The following is a 17,566-nucleotide window of genomic DNA, read 5'->3' on the forward strand; positions in this document are numbered from 1 at the left end:
CTTGAGTAGCTGCGTGACTAAAGGCGTGCTTAAGTTTCTGATTTTACGAGTGGGTGACAACTTTCACGGCCAGTTTGGTGAGGTGTACCTGCTCTATCTTATATGCCATTAATAGCCACTCAAAAGATAAATAACTTACATATAAGAAGCAAATAACATTAAGTAATTCTTCCAGATTCATCCAGATAAAAGATTTTCATCATCATGAACTAAAGTCAAATTTCCATAATTCCAACGTATAAGCACGAGAAGAAGAACTAAAAAAACCCATACAATTATTTGAAACCCTCTTCCACCCCATGTCATCAGCCCTCCCAGCGCACCGGCACAAAGACACAAAATCAACTTGAACACGCTCCTTTCACTCCAGTCTACTTAAACTAAGGATTTAAATTTTCAAAGTGAATTTCGAGGACCCTGACTTTCTGCAACATCAAGCACAAGCCTAAAACAAGACCACAGGTGTCACTGAGCACAGAAGGCAGGAAGCACCATGCCCTCCGGGTCAGTAGGCTGAAGAAACTGCGTTCCCCACTGGGGAGGGAGAACTCCTCACCCTGCCAGAGGCGGCTCGTGGCTAGTTCTCTCCAGGTCAGGCACCCAGGCCCCTCCTTCAACACACCTGGCCTGAGACGGCACCAGCTAAAGGAGCCAGTTTCCTGAGGCCAAATTATTCGGCAATAAGACACCGGGGCCGGCGGAGGCAAAGGCTCAGGAGAAGGTGGTTGTGCAAGACCCAGACAAGGCTGAGCGGGAGCCCATCACACCAGGGTCCACCCGACGCGCCGACGAATCTCAGCACAAGCTCAGAAAACGCAGCCCTCATGGCAAGGGGTGGTGCAAAGACGCTCATCAGCAGCTATCCACATCACAAACCAAGGGTCTCGGGGCTCATGTTTACACCTGCTGACTATGGAAGTTAAAAAGACCGAGTGGGAGTGGGAGAAGAAATAACAGCATGAATGCACCCCTTCCACAGAATCCAAAACAGACACATGTAGAGAGCTGACTCCGCTGTTGCCACACGGAGTATACACCAGCCATTTAAAATGGGATCTAAATAACGAACATGGCTTTCCATTTCTCTAGCACATGCAACTGTTTAGGAACCAAGAAAGATTAGATTATACAGATTTAACAGGTCAGAGATTTTTAAGCTCACAAATTGATCCCATTAAGTTTTAAAATGCAGCGCATTTTAAGAGCCAAACCAGCTGTCTTTAACACACATCACATCTAGGCATGCCCGCATGCCCCTCTAGCTCCAGGCCTTTCGATATGTTCCCATCAGTCCTGGAAAGGCATTACTGAGAGACAAAATAAATGAGGAACTGTACTGATCTCAATACCCACAGTCTATCCCAAATGCTGATGTAATGTCACGCTATATAAAAATTTCAAATCACATCATATACCTCTTAAAAGTCTCATTTTTGAAGACTTGTAACGGTATGGGGAAATAATCCCCATACCATTGTTATGTGAGAAGAGCAAGGTATATACATGTCCATTTAAGCAATATTAAAACAAAACCATAAAATCATAAAAATACATGCAGATTAGAAGGAACATGCCAAAACACTGGTGGTGGTTGTATCTGTGTGGCAAATAATAAATGATTTTTACTTTCTTCTTCCTCTTCCAGTAAGTTCACCTATATTCTACGTGGTTGAATTTTACAGACATTCTAAAAAGTTATTTGCAGAAAACGTCTTGTGATGACTTACCACATTGTAATAGCTTTTGTTGATGGCAGTTGTATCGAATCCTTTGGGAGGGCTCTTCAACGCTCCTGATTTGGGAGACACAGGCTTTTCTGAAATAAAAACGGAACGCAGTTTTACTCAGCAGCACTTTAGATAACAAAAAAAGTGCCGGCCCCTCACCGAATTAACAAACCAAAAGGAGAGCTGAGGAAAAGGCATCACACGGTGACAGTGACCAGCAGAGTACAAGACCAGTCCCTCGGTCTAGCTCGGCGGGCCAGGGCTCCCACCACGCCATGCCAGCACGCCAGCACACTCCCCCAGTTTTGAGTTGAAATCCTGAGAGGCGATGCTGCACAAGTGTCAGCCGAAACAGGGCAGCTCAGTATGCAGACAGTCGAACAGTGTGGTCAATACAAAACATCACCCCAAGAGAAAATGCAGGCAGATACAAAGTACTCAGGCACCGAGACCCACAGCACTAGGCTGCAGCTTAGGGACACAGAGCACTCAGTATGCAGGATCAGGCCCCAGGCTTGAAACCGTCACTATGCACAGGAGATGAGAAGGGAAATAAGAAAACCCCAATTGTCAAGAACCTCCATGCCAGGCAGTTACGGCAGTCAGACTGCAGCCAGGACGTCAATGTTCTAAGCAGCCCGGTCCTCGTTCCCCAACCATGCAACACCCACTCACCCAGTGCCACAGGCCCTGAAGAAACATGTGCTGAACACAGCCTGGCGTGTGTGTCTGTCCATCACGGACCTAGGGGGTGTGTGTGTCTATCATTGGTTCCACAGGGCGGGTGGGTGGGTGAGGCTTCCAGGGTGGTTCTGTCACTGGTCCTGTGGGGGGCTGGTGGGTACATATGTCTACATGTGTGTCTACCATCAGTTCCATGAGGCGAATGAGTCTATCACTGGCTCTATGGGGACGAGGAACGTCCGACTGTCAACTGGTTCTATGGGTGAGTGTGTCAGTCTATCACTGGTTCAATGGGGTGGGCTGGTGGGCGTGCGTCCAATGCTGGTTCTATGGGGGCTGTCTGCCCATCACTGGCTCTCCAGAGCCACAGGGGCAGAGTACCACATGGGGAGGCAAGGACAAAGGCGGGAGCTTCTTTCCCAAGAAATTCGGATGAGCCTAAGTTCACAGCCGTCCCCCTCAAGCCTCCCTTCCCCTGCAAGAACCCAGCCGTGTGACTGGCCATTCGTGAGCAGAAACGCATCCTGTCCCCTGGGGCAGAAGCCGAAAGGATGCCGAGCGGCGCCTGTCCACAACCCTCTCGGGCCCTCCTGCTTTCCTCCACGCGACCCCCACCCACAGTCTCGGTCCCGGCGCTTCAGGGAGTGCTCCCCACCGCAGAGCCTTCCGCCCCGCACCCCGGGTGCCACCCGCCTGCCCAACGCCTGCAACACCTTCTCAACCGTAGAAGCCCAAGTGCCCCAAACCAAGCTCGCCACCTTCAGCCTGGGGTCCCCCCCTCCTCTCATGGAGCTGTCTACCGGCATTTCTTTCAGTGCCTCACTGTCAAGCTCCTCCTAGTGGTTGAAAATAAAGACCAAGACAGAAGGTGCCACTGCTAGCTGAAAGAGCGCTCTCTGCCAGCAGGAGGAAACGGAACTCCACAGGAAGCCCAGGACTTCCACTCTGGAAGAAACACAGAAGGAAACACTGTGGCTTCCACCAAAACACAGCACTGAAACACAACATGAGAGGGTCCAGGCGACAGCCATTCGTAACAGAGAAATGCACACAGCCAGGAAGCAGACGAGAAAACCCTCAACCTGCCTGGCATCCTAAGAAAACAACTTTTTGGCCCAGCTGATGGCCAAAAATCAGTGAAATTCCCTGTCAGGGGTGTGGGGGAACGAGAATGGAACTCAGTGCTGCCCTTCCCGGGCTGGTGGAGGCAGCAGGCCTTCCGCTCTTGCAGTAAACTCAGCAAATGCCGCCAACAACCGTGCTGACATACAGAGTGTGAAAGAAGAGGCGTGGCATCCCAAGGCGCAAGAGGAGGGCAGTGACTTGCCCTCGTGCAGGGGCTGGGGGACAGTCCCGGCCCTGCCTATGTGGGCAGCCCAGACTCACGTGCTCCCCTGAGAGCAGAACCCCAACTCACCCAGGGCCAAAAAAACCTCTGGGAAACCCAGAGGAAGCCAACGCTACTCCTCACTGTCGGAATCTTCTACAACCCAGGGGGTACAAGGTGCCCCGCCGGTCAACCGTCACCATCCAAAACGGACCCACGAGAAGGAAGCATCAGCCACCACTGAGAGGGTGAAAGGAAAGGCCCAGCTCAGGGAGCCAGCACCCCAGGCAGAACGACGGGCCATGAAGACAGACGGCGTCAGTGCACATAACGCAGCAGGAAGACAAGAAACCAGAGCCACGATGAACACCCAGGGCACCGTGGAAATCAGACACATGTGAACAAGAGTGAAGCAAAACTTCAAGAAATAAATGATACAGTCGTGAAAATGAAGACCCCGCCAACAGGCTGATATCAGTGAGGAGGGAATTCTCGAACTGGAAGACAGAGTTGAGGAACAGACTCCAAAGAAGGTAGCACCGCAAGCATAGGCAACGGGAAATATTTTTAAAAAGCAACCCTTGGGAAGAACCTTCAGAGCTGAGGAGGCCTTGAGTCGGGGGCCAGAGATGGCCACCCTGCGGAAAACCAGAAGCCACAGCCGAGCAGGGCGCCTGGACAGCGCCCGGAAGGCGACCCGGGGAGCTTGCGAGGGCCGCACGACGCCTCCGCTTCGGCCTGGGCGAGAGGCAGCAGACACCGGCAGGGCTGGCGCTCCGGCCTCTCCTCAGAGCAGCGCTCGCGTTTCTTCTTCCTCACCTCCCTCTCGACTGCTTTTCGTGTCACGGACCCCCTCCATCTGTGGCGTGTCTGGCAGGCCCACAGGCTGCAGGAATGAGGACAGCATTCATTGCCTCGTACATCTCCGTCAGAGCACTTGGGTGACCAGATCCATCGTCCATGAGCAGTAATATTTTAAAAGGAATCTTTCACTCTGAGCAGTATGTCTCAAAAGCAGGCTTAAAATATTCAGTAAACTGGCCAGGCGTGGTGGTGGTTCACGCCTGTCCTCCCAGCATTTTGGGAAGCTGAGACGGGAGGATCACTTGAGCCCAGGAGTTCGAGACTAGCCTGGGCAACATAGCGAGACCCCATCTCTACAAAAAAATTTAAAAATCAGCCGGGCATGGTGGCTCAGGCCTGTAGCTACTTGGGAGGCACAGGCACAGCTACCTGGGAGGCTGAGGTAGAAAGATCATCTGAGCCCATGAGGCAGGTGCTGTGGCGAGACTTGCCTATGGCACTGCACGGCAGCCTGAGCAACAGAGCAAGAGCTGACTCAGAAAGATTCTTTTAAAAATTCAGTAAACGATGGTGTAAGCAGATGGGTTTCCATCTGGGCTTTGTGGGTGCGCTTCTAGAGCACAGGCAGAGGAGATCTTGCCTGAGTCTTGAGGGCTCTAGGATTTGGGGACTGGTCAGTGAGCACTGGCTTCACCTTCAAGCCCCCAGCTGCATCGCCCCTAGCAAGACAGCCAGGCTGTCCCTCGCAGCTTTGCATCCAGGCGCCGACGCCCCACCTCTAGCTGCCAGTCCGGGATGGCGCCTTCTTCGAGCAGCAGGCTGTTTCTACACTGGAAGTCGGCTGCTCGGTGCGTCCCCTCACCCGTGACCTCGGCCGACTCTGCAGAGAACTTGCCGCAGCTTCTCCATCGGCCCTTGCTGCCTCACCTGCAAGTCTGGGTCGTGTCGTGTCGCGCAACGACTTCCTCCTTGATCCTCACGCCCTGGCCTCTCCCAGCTGCCGACCCTCCCTTGGCAGCCTCCAGGCCTCTCTCAGCCTTCAGAGCTAGGCTTCGGCCTACGGGCATGTGGTGGCTGGTTTGCTGTCCATCCAGACCACACGCATCTCCTCCCTATCAGCACAGGCTGTTTGGCCTTCTCGGCCTTCAAGGCCTTCATGTGCACCCTGGAGAAGTTCTTCACCGTCCTTCAAGCCCTTCTTCTCCTCTGCATTCTCCGCTTGGCTGGCAGGTGCGAGAGGCCGAGGCTCCAGCCCACTCTGGCTCCTGACGGGCCTTCCTCACCAAGCTCAATCATTTCCAGCTTTTGATGGAAGTGAGACGCGTGCGACCCCTCCTTCACGACAGGCCCCTGCAAGGTGATTAACTGGCCTGATTTCATCTGTGGTATCTCAGGGAACGGGGAGGCCAAGAAGAGGGGAGACAAGGAGTGCCAGTCGGTAGAGCAGTCAAAGAACGCATCTGTCAAAACTGACGCCGGCAGGGCGCAGCTCACGGCCCCTCGGAGCCACTTCAGCAGCGACACCGAGGCTCACGGGTCCCAGATCGCCACAACGGAGATGACTACGAAGAAGGCCGAAACGTGGCAAGAGCTGCCAGCGTGCCCCTGGGGGCCCGAGGTGAGCATGCACTGCCCAAGATGGCGCCAGCAGACTTGCTCTGTGCGGGGGGCCCAGACCCCCAGCTGTAGACAGCGGAGCAGGGCCTCGCGGCGACTGTACCCCTGCACCACAGTCTGCACCCCACACCCCGTGGGCAGCTGGGCCAGGGCTCCTGGCTCGGCCTGGGCAGGGGCCTCCACTCCATCTCCTTGCCCTTCTGGCCTATCCACTGTGCCATCCCAGGCTTGTATTCGTAGGCAGGAAGGAAAGGAAAACTTTTTTAAAAAATAAAACCTCTAATACTGGAAGAGGAACAACCCTGACCCCAAACTACAACAGGCCAGCTGATCCACGAAAAGTCCCATGAGACGGGATGTTTAATCACGGTCACCGGGAGACATGCACACGCACAGAATCGCACTCCAGAATGCCAGTGTGAGGACATGCTTGGTAGATGCATCTGGAAGGATATTTACCCCCACATTCCAGAAAAACTCCAAACCCTCTCACCCCAGATCCCTCTGAACAAGTTTTGCTCCCTACCCGGGGCTCGGAGACTTCTGTCCTCCCATTTATTCCCCTCCTCCACAGAACCTATGCATGGGAAAACAGGGCTGAAATGCCTGCCCTCTGACGCAGCCTTATCCTGGGCGCTTTCCCAGACGCACCCCTGTCCCAACCCAACCTGTGCCCATGAGGAGGGCTGCGGCATGAGCAGGGCTCACAGTGACACAACGGAGGGTGAGTCGTATGCGGCCTCCGTCCTCGTCCCTGCACAAAATACATGCACATTGCACACTGCTCTTTCAGAGCTACGTTAACGACTATGTCCGAACTTCAACCACATGTTATGTCACTTTTTGATGTCAAAAATAAACAAAAAACATTAAAAAGTGACCGTAAAGAAGAACAAAATCATGAATTTCGCAGCAACCTGGATGGAACTAGAGTCTATAATACTGAGTGATCTTTCACAGCAACAAAGATCTGAGCATCACATGTTCTCACTTATAAGTGGACCCTGAACATCTATTGTAATACTATAAGGAAAGGATTGACAGTGGTGGGAATCTATGGGGGGGGACAGGGAGGGCAAAGGCGGTGGGATCAATGGGAGTCATTATCTGTCTGGGGAGGGGGGGACACCCCTTATCAACAAGGGTTCCTGAACAATGTATATTTGTATACTTAACCCTTAACTGTACCCCACAATTTTAAAATAAAAAATATGTTTAATAAAAACAAAAAAGTGACCAACTTAAAAAGTGGCAGTGCAGACGCTCATTTAAGACCCATGGATCAGCAAATGGCAGCCCCACTTAAGTGCCAAACAGATTATCAACCATCATCTCACACTAGCCAGCTCCTAGAATAACACGTCTGTGCTGTACAACAGATAGCAAGCTGTCCAGAGACAGAAGAATGTAAGGCAGCGCGTCAGAAGTCGTCCTCTAAGAGGCCTAGGCGTTTGTACTCGTGCACAGAAAAGCAGCCCCTAAGCTTCCTTCACAGGACTCCTGCAGTCCCCTGGCTTAGCCCCGGCAACATTCACGTGCATCAGGTGGTGCCGACCCCATGGGGCTGAGGGTCTGCACGTCCATCTAATCCCAGCAATGGCTGACTCATCCCCAGGATGGACCTTGTGGCTTTGCTCTCCGCATCTCCTCCCTTGCAATTGGAAAGTCTGTAGTGTGTGTGCGCGTGCAAAACACACAGACACGAGGGAGGACCCCAAGAAAACGTAACTTATTTACAAAAAATTGTGTGTTTATTCTCACATGTTTAAACTTCAGTCACCTCCAAAGTACTCTCTGTTCGACACAACACACCTATGGAGAAACTTTTTCCACCGCTCAACACAATCCTGTTCTGAGCTCGTTCATTCTGCTGCCTTTTGTACTTCTGGTTTTTGTTTCACCTCTTCCACACTGGCAAAACGTTTCCCTCTGAGAACTTTTTTCATCCGGAGAAACAAAAAAAAGTTGCTCGTGGTATGGGGGTCCTGCTGTTTTTGATTCAAAAACTGCTGAACACTCCGTGTGGGATGGGCAGGTGTGCTTGCAAATCACCATCACGAAACGGGCAAATGCACTGAAAGAATCTCCCAAAAAACTCACTGAAGCTGAATGCAGCTTCTCACAACAACACTAGCCAGAACACCAATGTCGATGGGCTCCCAGAACACTTACCTAGCGGGCAAAGCCTGCCCTCCACAAGATAATTCGAGGTTTGTTGGGGTCCCCCTTCGGATACATGTGTGCATAAAATGCAGCAGAAATTCATGGCTTCGCACAGCCAAAAAAGGTGCACTGAAAATAAATGTTAAGGAACAATCATGCATCTTCCAGTAGACTGTGCAGAGCTTTTGATGCAGGCATTTGAAAGATCCTTATACTGAACACTGGAAGATTCCTGCCTTCAAAGCAGGACTGCTTCAAACAAGAAATGCACAGGCTGAAAGCCCAAAGACACAAAAGCTGGATCCTGACAGGCACCATCCCACCTCGAACCACAAGGGGGCAAGCGACAAGGGCCGTTCACGCGTCCCCAGGGAAGCTGGACTGAGGGGACACTCTGACTGAGGGGACACTCTTGCGGACGTATCTGGAGACAAGCAGCCTGAAAGACGTCCGGGGCTGGCTGGCTTCAGTTCTGCCCATTCGGTAAGAATGTCTGGAAGTCAGACCAGACTGCGGTGCGGGTGAGCAGCGCTCAGACCTAAGGGGGTCCGGTGTTTTCATTTCGCAAATAAGGGATCCCTACATGACTGCCCGTCAGAGAAGTCTGAGTTGGAAGCTGGCAGTTCTGTTTCCAGAAAATTAAGAATTACTACACTACGAATGGCAAAGCCTACGGCAAACACACTCTTCAGAAACAAGGAAACCTAATCCAACATCAGAAAGCCACGTAGGCTACTGGGAAACACGCAACACAGTGGCCCCCTTCCCCACGGGGCTGCGTCCCAAGACCCCCCTGCAAACGCCTATCCCCACAGCGTGAACAGCATCAAACCCTATGTGCTCTAGGGCTTTTCCTGTCCCCACAAACCTATAATAAAGTTTAATCTACACATTAGACACAGCAGGAGATTGACAAAAATAAGCAACAATCAAACTGGACAATTAAAATAACATAGGAGAGGTCAGGTGAACGTGGTCTCCCTCAGAACACCTCACTGTACGGCACCCGCCCCCTCGGAGCCGCGCTGCCCACAGCAACTGGGACTGCGGAAGTGAAGCCTGGGGCGCGCTGCGCGGAAATGCGCCTGCGATCTTGGCACCACATTCTCAACCGCTATAAAGCCACACAGAAAAAGCTGTGGCTTCACACTAGTCTCAAATGCCCACACAGGCGATCACATGGGCGTAACTTTCCATCCGTATATTCAGGCAACGACAGAACGCCAGGGATGGGAAGTCATCAGTATACTGAGGTTACTCCCTTCATGCCAGTATCAGATTAAGAAAGTTCAGCATAACGAGTCACTAATACGAGCAAATACGGTATTTCTCGTATTTTAAAAAATAAACAGAAAATTTAAAAAAATTTTCAAACAAAGCTACGAAGGTCTCAGCTTGGTACAGAAACCCTGGACTCAGTGTGGGCCCTGCCGAGAGCTCTTCGATACATGCATCACGCCACACATTTAATGAGCCCACACGTTCCCAGAGACAGACTGAGACACAGCAGGCCGGGCGGCTCCTGAGAGGGGCCGGACTCCGAACATGCCCCGCTGCTCCTTCCTCCGCAGCCTCGGCCGCTGCCCCGTGAGCCCACGCCCCACTCCCAGCGAGGCCTGCTCAAGGCGGGGGGGGGCATCGCCATCTGAACAGCCTAACACAGGAGGCTCTTGTTTATGAAGACATTTTGTGACCCTTTCTCTACACACCGAAACAGAAAATGCCTCGGTCCTCTTCCCACAAACGGAGAAGAAGATTCTCAGGGATGCTGGGGGATGGGGGGAGGGGGATGCTCTGTAGGTTCTTTTGACTCAGCCACAGACAATAATTTCAGAGCCAAGTCCTAACTATAGTTTAAGACAGAATTCACTAGAAAGAGACATGCCCCAAGGGTATGGATGACTTCAGAGAAAGGACATGTTCTTGCCTTTGAGAAGAAGCTGTATAGACTTTTACAACCATGACTAGGCAAACCATGAGCTAAGAGGGGTGGGCTGCAGGTGTCTGGTCATGACTTCTGGTGACATCTCTCCACCTTCTACAAAGTTAAGGGGGTGACTGCAGGTGTCTGGCCACAAGTTTTAAGGACCACCTCGCCACCTTCTAAGGTCACAAAGACCTTCTAAATAATTAAAGTTACTGCCTAACTGGATTTGTGCTTTTCTTAGAACATCACGCCTGTGTTTTGGGGAATTCCCTGTTGTTTCTGTGATTTCCTACACTGGCAGATGCACATTCTAGCCCGCACAATGGTCGGGTCTGGCGCACCGGTCGGTTGGGTGGAGGCCGAGGTCGTGCAACAAAGATGTCTGAACACTTACCCTATTTTACTTAAACTGCCTGCAAGAAACGTATCTATGCATGTCTAACCTGCCTCACCAAGAGGATACCAGGACTCCTGGTGGCAAAGTCTTTTAGGAACACTGGTCCCTAGCTATAGTAGTTCACACCAACAGAGATACCTATCCACTACCTCCGGGTTAACTGCTGAGAAAACTGCATGCAAAGAGCCTTAGGGCCCAACAAACACTTTGTAATTCACTCAATTCACTGGCCCAGGACTACTAGGCAGTGTCATCTTTCCTGCTGGCTAGCCAAGGCTAACCAAGGGGCTGTCTGCACAATGCTGGATACCACCTGCTGCACCTAGAAAAATACTGCAGGAGAAGCAGCATCTCCTACCGAGCTGCGTGGCTATACCAGGTCTCCTCCACAGACACCGTGTCTGGCTGCTCTCTAGCTATTCTCACAGGTACCTCAAAATGGCAAGTCAGGCCCGAATGTCTTGACCATGCAGACCTTGGAATGCGAGCCCAACACTCTCGAACACATACAGGCCTGCAAAGCAGTTACTTTCCTCTTACCCTAGCCAACTCCAACCTCAACTACGCCCCTGTCAGCAGAAAGAAGTTAGATTAGTCACTGACTGGTTTCCCTCAGGACTGAGGTGTGCTCAAACTTAAGAGGGGATTGGAAACCCCCTACAGAAAACTACCTACATGTCCTGACCCCTGGGGAGGGGCACGGCCTATCAGCTCTCTTAGCAATGGACCTGAAACTGCTGGAAAAGACAAGAAGTCATCTGAAAGACAGAAAGTGGCTTCGACCTCCAGGGACCCCACCCCTCCCACACCTTCCTCTTGAACTGCCTCCACAAAGGCTGAGGGCCAGGCAGTACCTGGCGGGCAGGGGAGCTGTTTTATGCACGGCATCTACCGTAAAACCTAAAAATGTGCTCTGGCAGACCCAGACTCCTACCCAGGCCCCAACTGGGAAGTCCTCCCCCAGCCACAGGACACAGGAAGACAGTCCCAACACTCCCATGACATCTTCAACCAGTGAAGAGTCCCTTCCCCTCTTCCCACCAAATTCCCTTTAGAAAACTTATCCTCTGAATCTTCAGGGAGACAGGTCTGAATGACTTCTCCCACCCTCCTCACTAGCTGCTCTGTGATATTAAACTCTTTCTCCACTGTAGCGGCTGTGTTAGTTCTGGTTTTTCTGGGCAGCAGGCATAAGAATCCAGTTCCGCCATAACACCTGCTGCCTTATTAAAATACTTATTGTTTGAGGTTGCTGCTGAGAAAAATACTCTTAATATCAAAACTGTCACATTCACACTTACAAACCTTTTTTTCTTGCTACCTTAAAAAAATAAAATAGCAGCAATTAACCCTCACTGAGCTCCTTCTCTGCCAGGTACTGTAGTAGGTGCTGCACAAACCTTAACTTACCCCCAAGACCTGACAAGTGAGGGCTGCTGGGCCTCGTTTCACACCTGAAACCCGTGGCTCTGAGGCTAATTCACCCAAACCCCAGGGAAGACCTGTGAGTTTACATGTGCCTCCCCACACCTCCCTATTTATCAGCAATTTGCTGCAAATCACCCTATCCCTGGAGAATCAGTGAAACTAGTATTCAACAGTGTCTTCAAATCCAGGGGCAACAGGCAAGTCAGTTATGTGAGACTCGTTTAACAAATCTCAGCTTTCCCCCACCCACAAACCCACACCCTTCCTTGAAGACACTAATTCTGAAATTTTACTTCTTTTGCATCTCACAAGAGTACCTACAACCAAGGTCAATAGACATGCACATATAAACGTGTACATGTGAATCTGTGGGGTGTGTGTGTATATCCACTGTAAGCGCCTTGAAGGCAAGAACTCTGTGGCTGTACTCATAATTCAGTCCTAGCAGAGTTTCAGTAAGTGCCTCTGACCCATGAATGAAGATGGCTGAGTGACAGCCATGCTCAGCAACTGCACCCGTCCTGCAAAACAGCTTCCACACAAGCATCTGGCCCCACAAACACAGGACGTCTGCTGGGCACTCAAACCAGCCGCACCCTTATTACGCGAGTCCCAAGTCCAAGCCTCTGAGGAAATTTTTAATTCGACAACAAGAAAGACAGCAACAAAAATGTGCCACAGACTCTCTCTCAAAAAGTTATAAACCCTAAAATGATCACTTTTAAGAGTCAGTGATATATATATGCGCATGTCTATTGACCTCGGTTGTGGGTACTCATGTGAGATGAAAAGAAGCAAAATTTCAGAATTAATGTCTTCAAGGAAGAGTGTGGGTTTGGGGAAAGCTAAGATTTGTTAAGCAGCTACAAAGACATAAGGAAAGTGGTGCGTTTTGAAAATATTATTACTGGCACACAAAAAAATGACAAATCATCAACAAAAATTAATACAAAAACTTTTGTTACTAGTAACAAAATAGTACATTTAATTTCGTTGCATAGTAACAAAAATTAAATACAGCCTGTACATCACAAATGCCAGGTCCTGACGATAACCCTGAAAAAGGATAAATTCTCTCTCAGAGTACAACCACAGCAAACAGGAGCAGATTTGAGGCATTTCCTTTCCCACGTGGCGAAGGTCAGGATGGGAGGTAACGCGGCTTATGGCCCTGGAGCTGGCCGAGCACCCAAGTGGGGGAGGTAAAATCAGTTCCATGCAACAAGAAGACTTCCCCCGCCCAGGTCATTTCCACAGGCCACCTGGAAAACGACACAATGTGCAGTCCATTTGCTTCTCTCCGCTCCTTCTCACCTGAAGAAAAGCATTCACCAGTGCCCCCACGAGGCCACTTACCGCTGGCCTTGACCTCGCGCACGTAGTTGCTGGGGAACCAGCCGGTGCGGCCGCTGTGTGTGCCCTCCCACCAGCCGCCCTCCTCCACGCGGGTGACATGGATGACGTCTCCTTTCGTGAAGGAAAGCTCGTCCTCATTGGTCTGCTGGAAGTTGAACTTTGCTCTTACTACCAGCTGACTGCTGCTATTATCGCTCATGTCCTGAAAGGCAGGAGGGGCGGGAGAAAAAATACACCAAGTACAGTCGGCTTCATTATGAAACAATCAGATCGTATCCTACATCTTAAGGATGGTCCAACTGCCCAAAACACTCACACAGCACAAAAATCTTTAAAGAAGTTTCCATTTCCTATCTCCCGGTGTACCCTGATCACCACCACCCCACCCCAGCTCCTGGGACACCCTCTCCAGGACTTGCAAAGGCCCTACTCTGTCACTGTGACCCATAGAAACAGAAGCAGCCTCAGGCATTCATATGGAATCACAGGGACACCTCTCTACAGGTGACGAGAGTTTCTCCAGTGTGGTCACTTCTCCAACAGTACTTGATAGCTACTGAAATAACTGTTTGCTAGGGTGTGGCACTGACTCGTCAAACAGCTCTCCATTAATGAAGTTTAGGTTCTTTCTCATATTTTCCATGTGCTACGTACAGTATTTTTCTCTTTGTGTAAAATAAGCCTGTATTGAAATCACGTGTGCACCCATCTTTGCACACACCTGTAAATAAGCCAGTGCATGAAGTTCTGGCCAGAGGACACGTGTAACACACACAAAACTCTAACCCTTTACACTCGGATGTCCCCTCTCAAGGGACATAAAGAGACTGCTGGTGATTATGCAGGACAACCTTATGCCAGTGCAAAAATGTATGTTTCCTTGGAGTTTTCCATTCAAATTGCATGAAAAAGCAAAGAGATGGAATATAAACTGAGATATACTAAAAAAAAAAAAAAAAAATCACTTGGCGTTACATAGCAAGAGAATGTGTAAAGTGCTTCCACAGTGGTGCTGAAACTTCTGTGTAACAGAAAGTAGCGATAAAGAGCATTTGTATAAGAAAGGCAGCTGTAGGTATACCCTTTGTGTCAGACGGCATAACTTGAAAAGATAGATACGCAAATTACTGTAGCCTTAAAGGAAAGAGACTTTCAAAGTTGAAGGCAGATCATATTAAAGTATGGAGCAGCACAGATTGAATATGTTGGAAAAGTAAAATTGGAAGAGTAAATTTTTTTGGATAAATTTCATTTCGTGATTTTGTGATTTACAACTAGAAATTTGTATCCATGTATTTAGTTTGCAGAACAAGGGCAAGATGAAAAAACAAAGTGAGAGTTACAATATAAGCAGCAGCACAGACGCATTGGATTTAGACTTTTATACACAAAAATTAGAAAAAATAAATACTGATGTGGAAGAAAACGACAGTAGCAACAGTGATGCCATCCCACCAAGAAGAAAACAGGTGAACGAAACAGGTGAATGTCATAGAAAGTGACTGTGATGAAAGTGTGTTAGTAGTTTGGAAGAAGTAGAAGACAATGTATCCATCCAGGAAAGACTGGCAAGATGATGTCACAGAAAAAGAGGATCCTCCAGCAAGAATAAATTTGGTGGCACACCCTCAAACAGGACCACAAATGGCAGGTAGTATAAGAGAACACACACAAAAATGACAGAAAGCAAACGACTATTTTACTCTGTATTTTACAAATGAATTAGTGGATAGTACAATAAAAGAAACAAACTATTATGCGGATGAAAAATAAGGAAAAAGCAGCTATCACTCAAATCAACTGGCAAAAGTGGCATGAGGTTGACTGACAGAAACTTTCAGCTTTTATCGCAGTTACCCTAAATATGGAAATAATTCAAACACCAAATCTTCATGAGTACCGGTCAACTGCCTTCAATAGTAAAATACAGCCGGGCTCGGTGGCTCAACCTGTAATCCTGCACCTTTGGGAGGTTGAAGTGAATGGACTGCCTGAGCCCGCGGGTTCGAGACCTGCCTGGGCAGCGAGACCTCATCTCTACAATAAATCAAAAAATTAGCTGGGCATGGTAGCACACGCCTATAGTTCCAGCTACTTGGAAGGCTGAGGCGGAGGGATCGCTGGAGCCCAGCAGGTGGAGGCTGCGGTGGGCGGGAGCGGCCACTGCACTCCAGTCTGGGCGACAGAGTGAGACTCCAACTCAAAAAAAACAAAAGTAAAATACTCTTGGGAAACATTCAGAAGTTTTACGTAAATCCTCCAAATGTTTCATGTGAAGTCACCTGCGTCAAGTGATGAGACAATCAGAACTCATATTCAAAAGGCCAATAATTATTTGGAATACATCAATTCAAAATTTTCACAATATTTCATTCCAGATCAGGCAATTTATGTTGATGAGTCCATTGTACAACTTAAAGAGTGAATATAATTTATAACATACAGTCCAAATAAGCCTACAAAATGGGATATACGTATACATTTAGAAAAAGAGCTTCCATAGAAGAAGTGTCATCTTACTGCTACAATCAAAGTCAGCCAAAAGAAAAGACCAGCACAAATCAAAAAGTCAAAGATATCACAAAAAAAACAGTAGTGCATAAGAAAAATAATCTTATGCTTTTTGCTTGGAAAGACAAAAGGACTGTTATAATTCTCAGCACTTGGAATCATGCAGGAATGAAATCTAACATGAGGATATTACATGGTAGAAATATGGTATCGGTCAAAAAGCCTGGCCGGGCTCGGTGGCTCAGCCTAAAATTCCCACACTTTGGGAGACTGAGGAGAGTGGATTAACTGTGCCCCCAGGTTCAAGACCAGCCCAGGCAACTTGGCGAGATCTCGTCTCTACAATAAATCAAAAAATTAGCCAGGTGTGGTAGCGCGCACCTGTAGTTCCAGTTACTTGGAAGGCTGAGGCGGGAGGATCGCCAGAGCCCAGCAGGTCGACGCTGGGGTGGCCGTGAGTGTGCCACTACATTCCAGCCCGGGCAACAGAGTGAGAGACTCCAACCAAAAATTTTTTTTAAAGTCTGAAATAATTCTAAATTATATTGCAAATATGAGCACTGTGGAGCATGTGGATCAATGTTCTTCCAGATATTTTTTGCAAAAATCTTTAAAATGGTAGAGAAAATGATTCTTCTGGGGACTAGAAATATGTGTTGTTAACTCCTACATACTGTTCTGAGCATCAAAAAAAACCCCAATTAAAAACCTACATTCCATTTGAAATTTGTCAAGTTTCTGATCAATCAGTTAAACAGTGATTTTCAGGAATTACGAGTGCGTCCTTCCACATCGTTTTCGAACAACAGACTGGACAAAAAAATAACATGTTATTAATGTGGGAAGAAAACGAGACTGCACTGTCTGCTCAAACAGAAAAACACCAGGTAGAAGACATCCAGCAAGTTACTACTGCACAACATACCAATGAACCTGCAATGCATGTCGGTGACTGTTTCACACAGTACCACACGCTAGGAAAATATATACAATTTTTATTGTGATTATGTGATCATTTCCTCAATGTCCAAAATTCCACTACAAGCCAAATATCATTACAATAAAATAATTGGTTCTGGCGCTATACTATTTAATGTGAAGTGACTTGTTTTTCACTATTTTGTAAAAAAGTGCGGCTGAGTTGCTAGTAGGTGATCCGTGGGATGTCCCTGAGTGCAGAGGGTTAATATATACTACCACACTGCCCTGCCTAAGGGCTCTGGAAACTACACCAAGCAACATTACTACCAACAGGCTCTAAGAGTTCCAATTTCATCAAACTTGCACCAACACGGTATACTGCCAAATGTTTTATTTTTGCCTCATGGGAAAAAATGGTACCTCATATTTTAATGTGACTATTTTCAGATCTCTAAAGGTGGGATGAGGAAGACAGACCGGCTGGGATTTTATTCTGATTTCGTCTACGTTGGACTGAGTTCTGCAGAGGCTGCCAACTCCAGCTGTCAAAGGAAATAGACCACAACACTCCCCAGAGAAGCCTGCTCTCCTGGCCAAAGCAGCAAGGGACAGGGTCAGCCCCGGAGACCCAGCCTAGCCCCATGCCCAACAGCAGTGCTGCACCCACTCAAACAGCTCATGGCACCAGAGAGAACCATGCAGAG

At 48.9% G+C, this 17,566-nt stretch overlaps 1 protein-coding gene across 2 annotated transcripts in view; it reads right to left on the bottom strand.

Moving 5' to 3' along the window:
• The window catches only part of ARHGEF7 (Rho guanine nucleotide exchange factor 7), a 76,836-nt gene that overhangs the window by 47,034 nt on the left and 12,236 nt on the right, over window positions 1-17,566 (bottom strand). For both annotated transcript variants that reach the window (XM_008052081.2, XM_008052080.2), the window contains exons 4-5: window positions 13,431-13,632; window positions 1,728-1,816 (exon numbers count right to left, since the gene is read on the bottom strand). In XM_008052081.2, the coding sequence (XP_008050272.2) occupies window positions 1,728-1,816; window positions 13,431-13,632 (291 nt within the window). The remainder of the gene's footprint in view (window positions 1-1,727; window positions 1,817-13,430; window positions 13,633-17,566) is intronic.

Source organism: Carlito syrichta, unplaced genomic scaffold, assembly GCF_000164805.1.
Source record: "Carlito syrichta isolate Samal-C Ts95f unplaced genomic scaffold, Tarsius_syrichta-2.0.1 Scaffold256234, whole genome shotgun sequence".
Classification (NCBI taxonomy): Eukaryota; Metazoa; Chordata; class Mammalia; order Primates; family Tarsiidae; genus Carlito; species Carlito syrichta.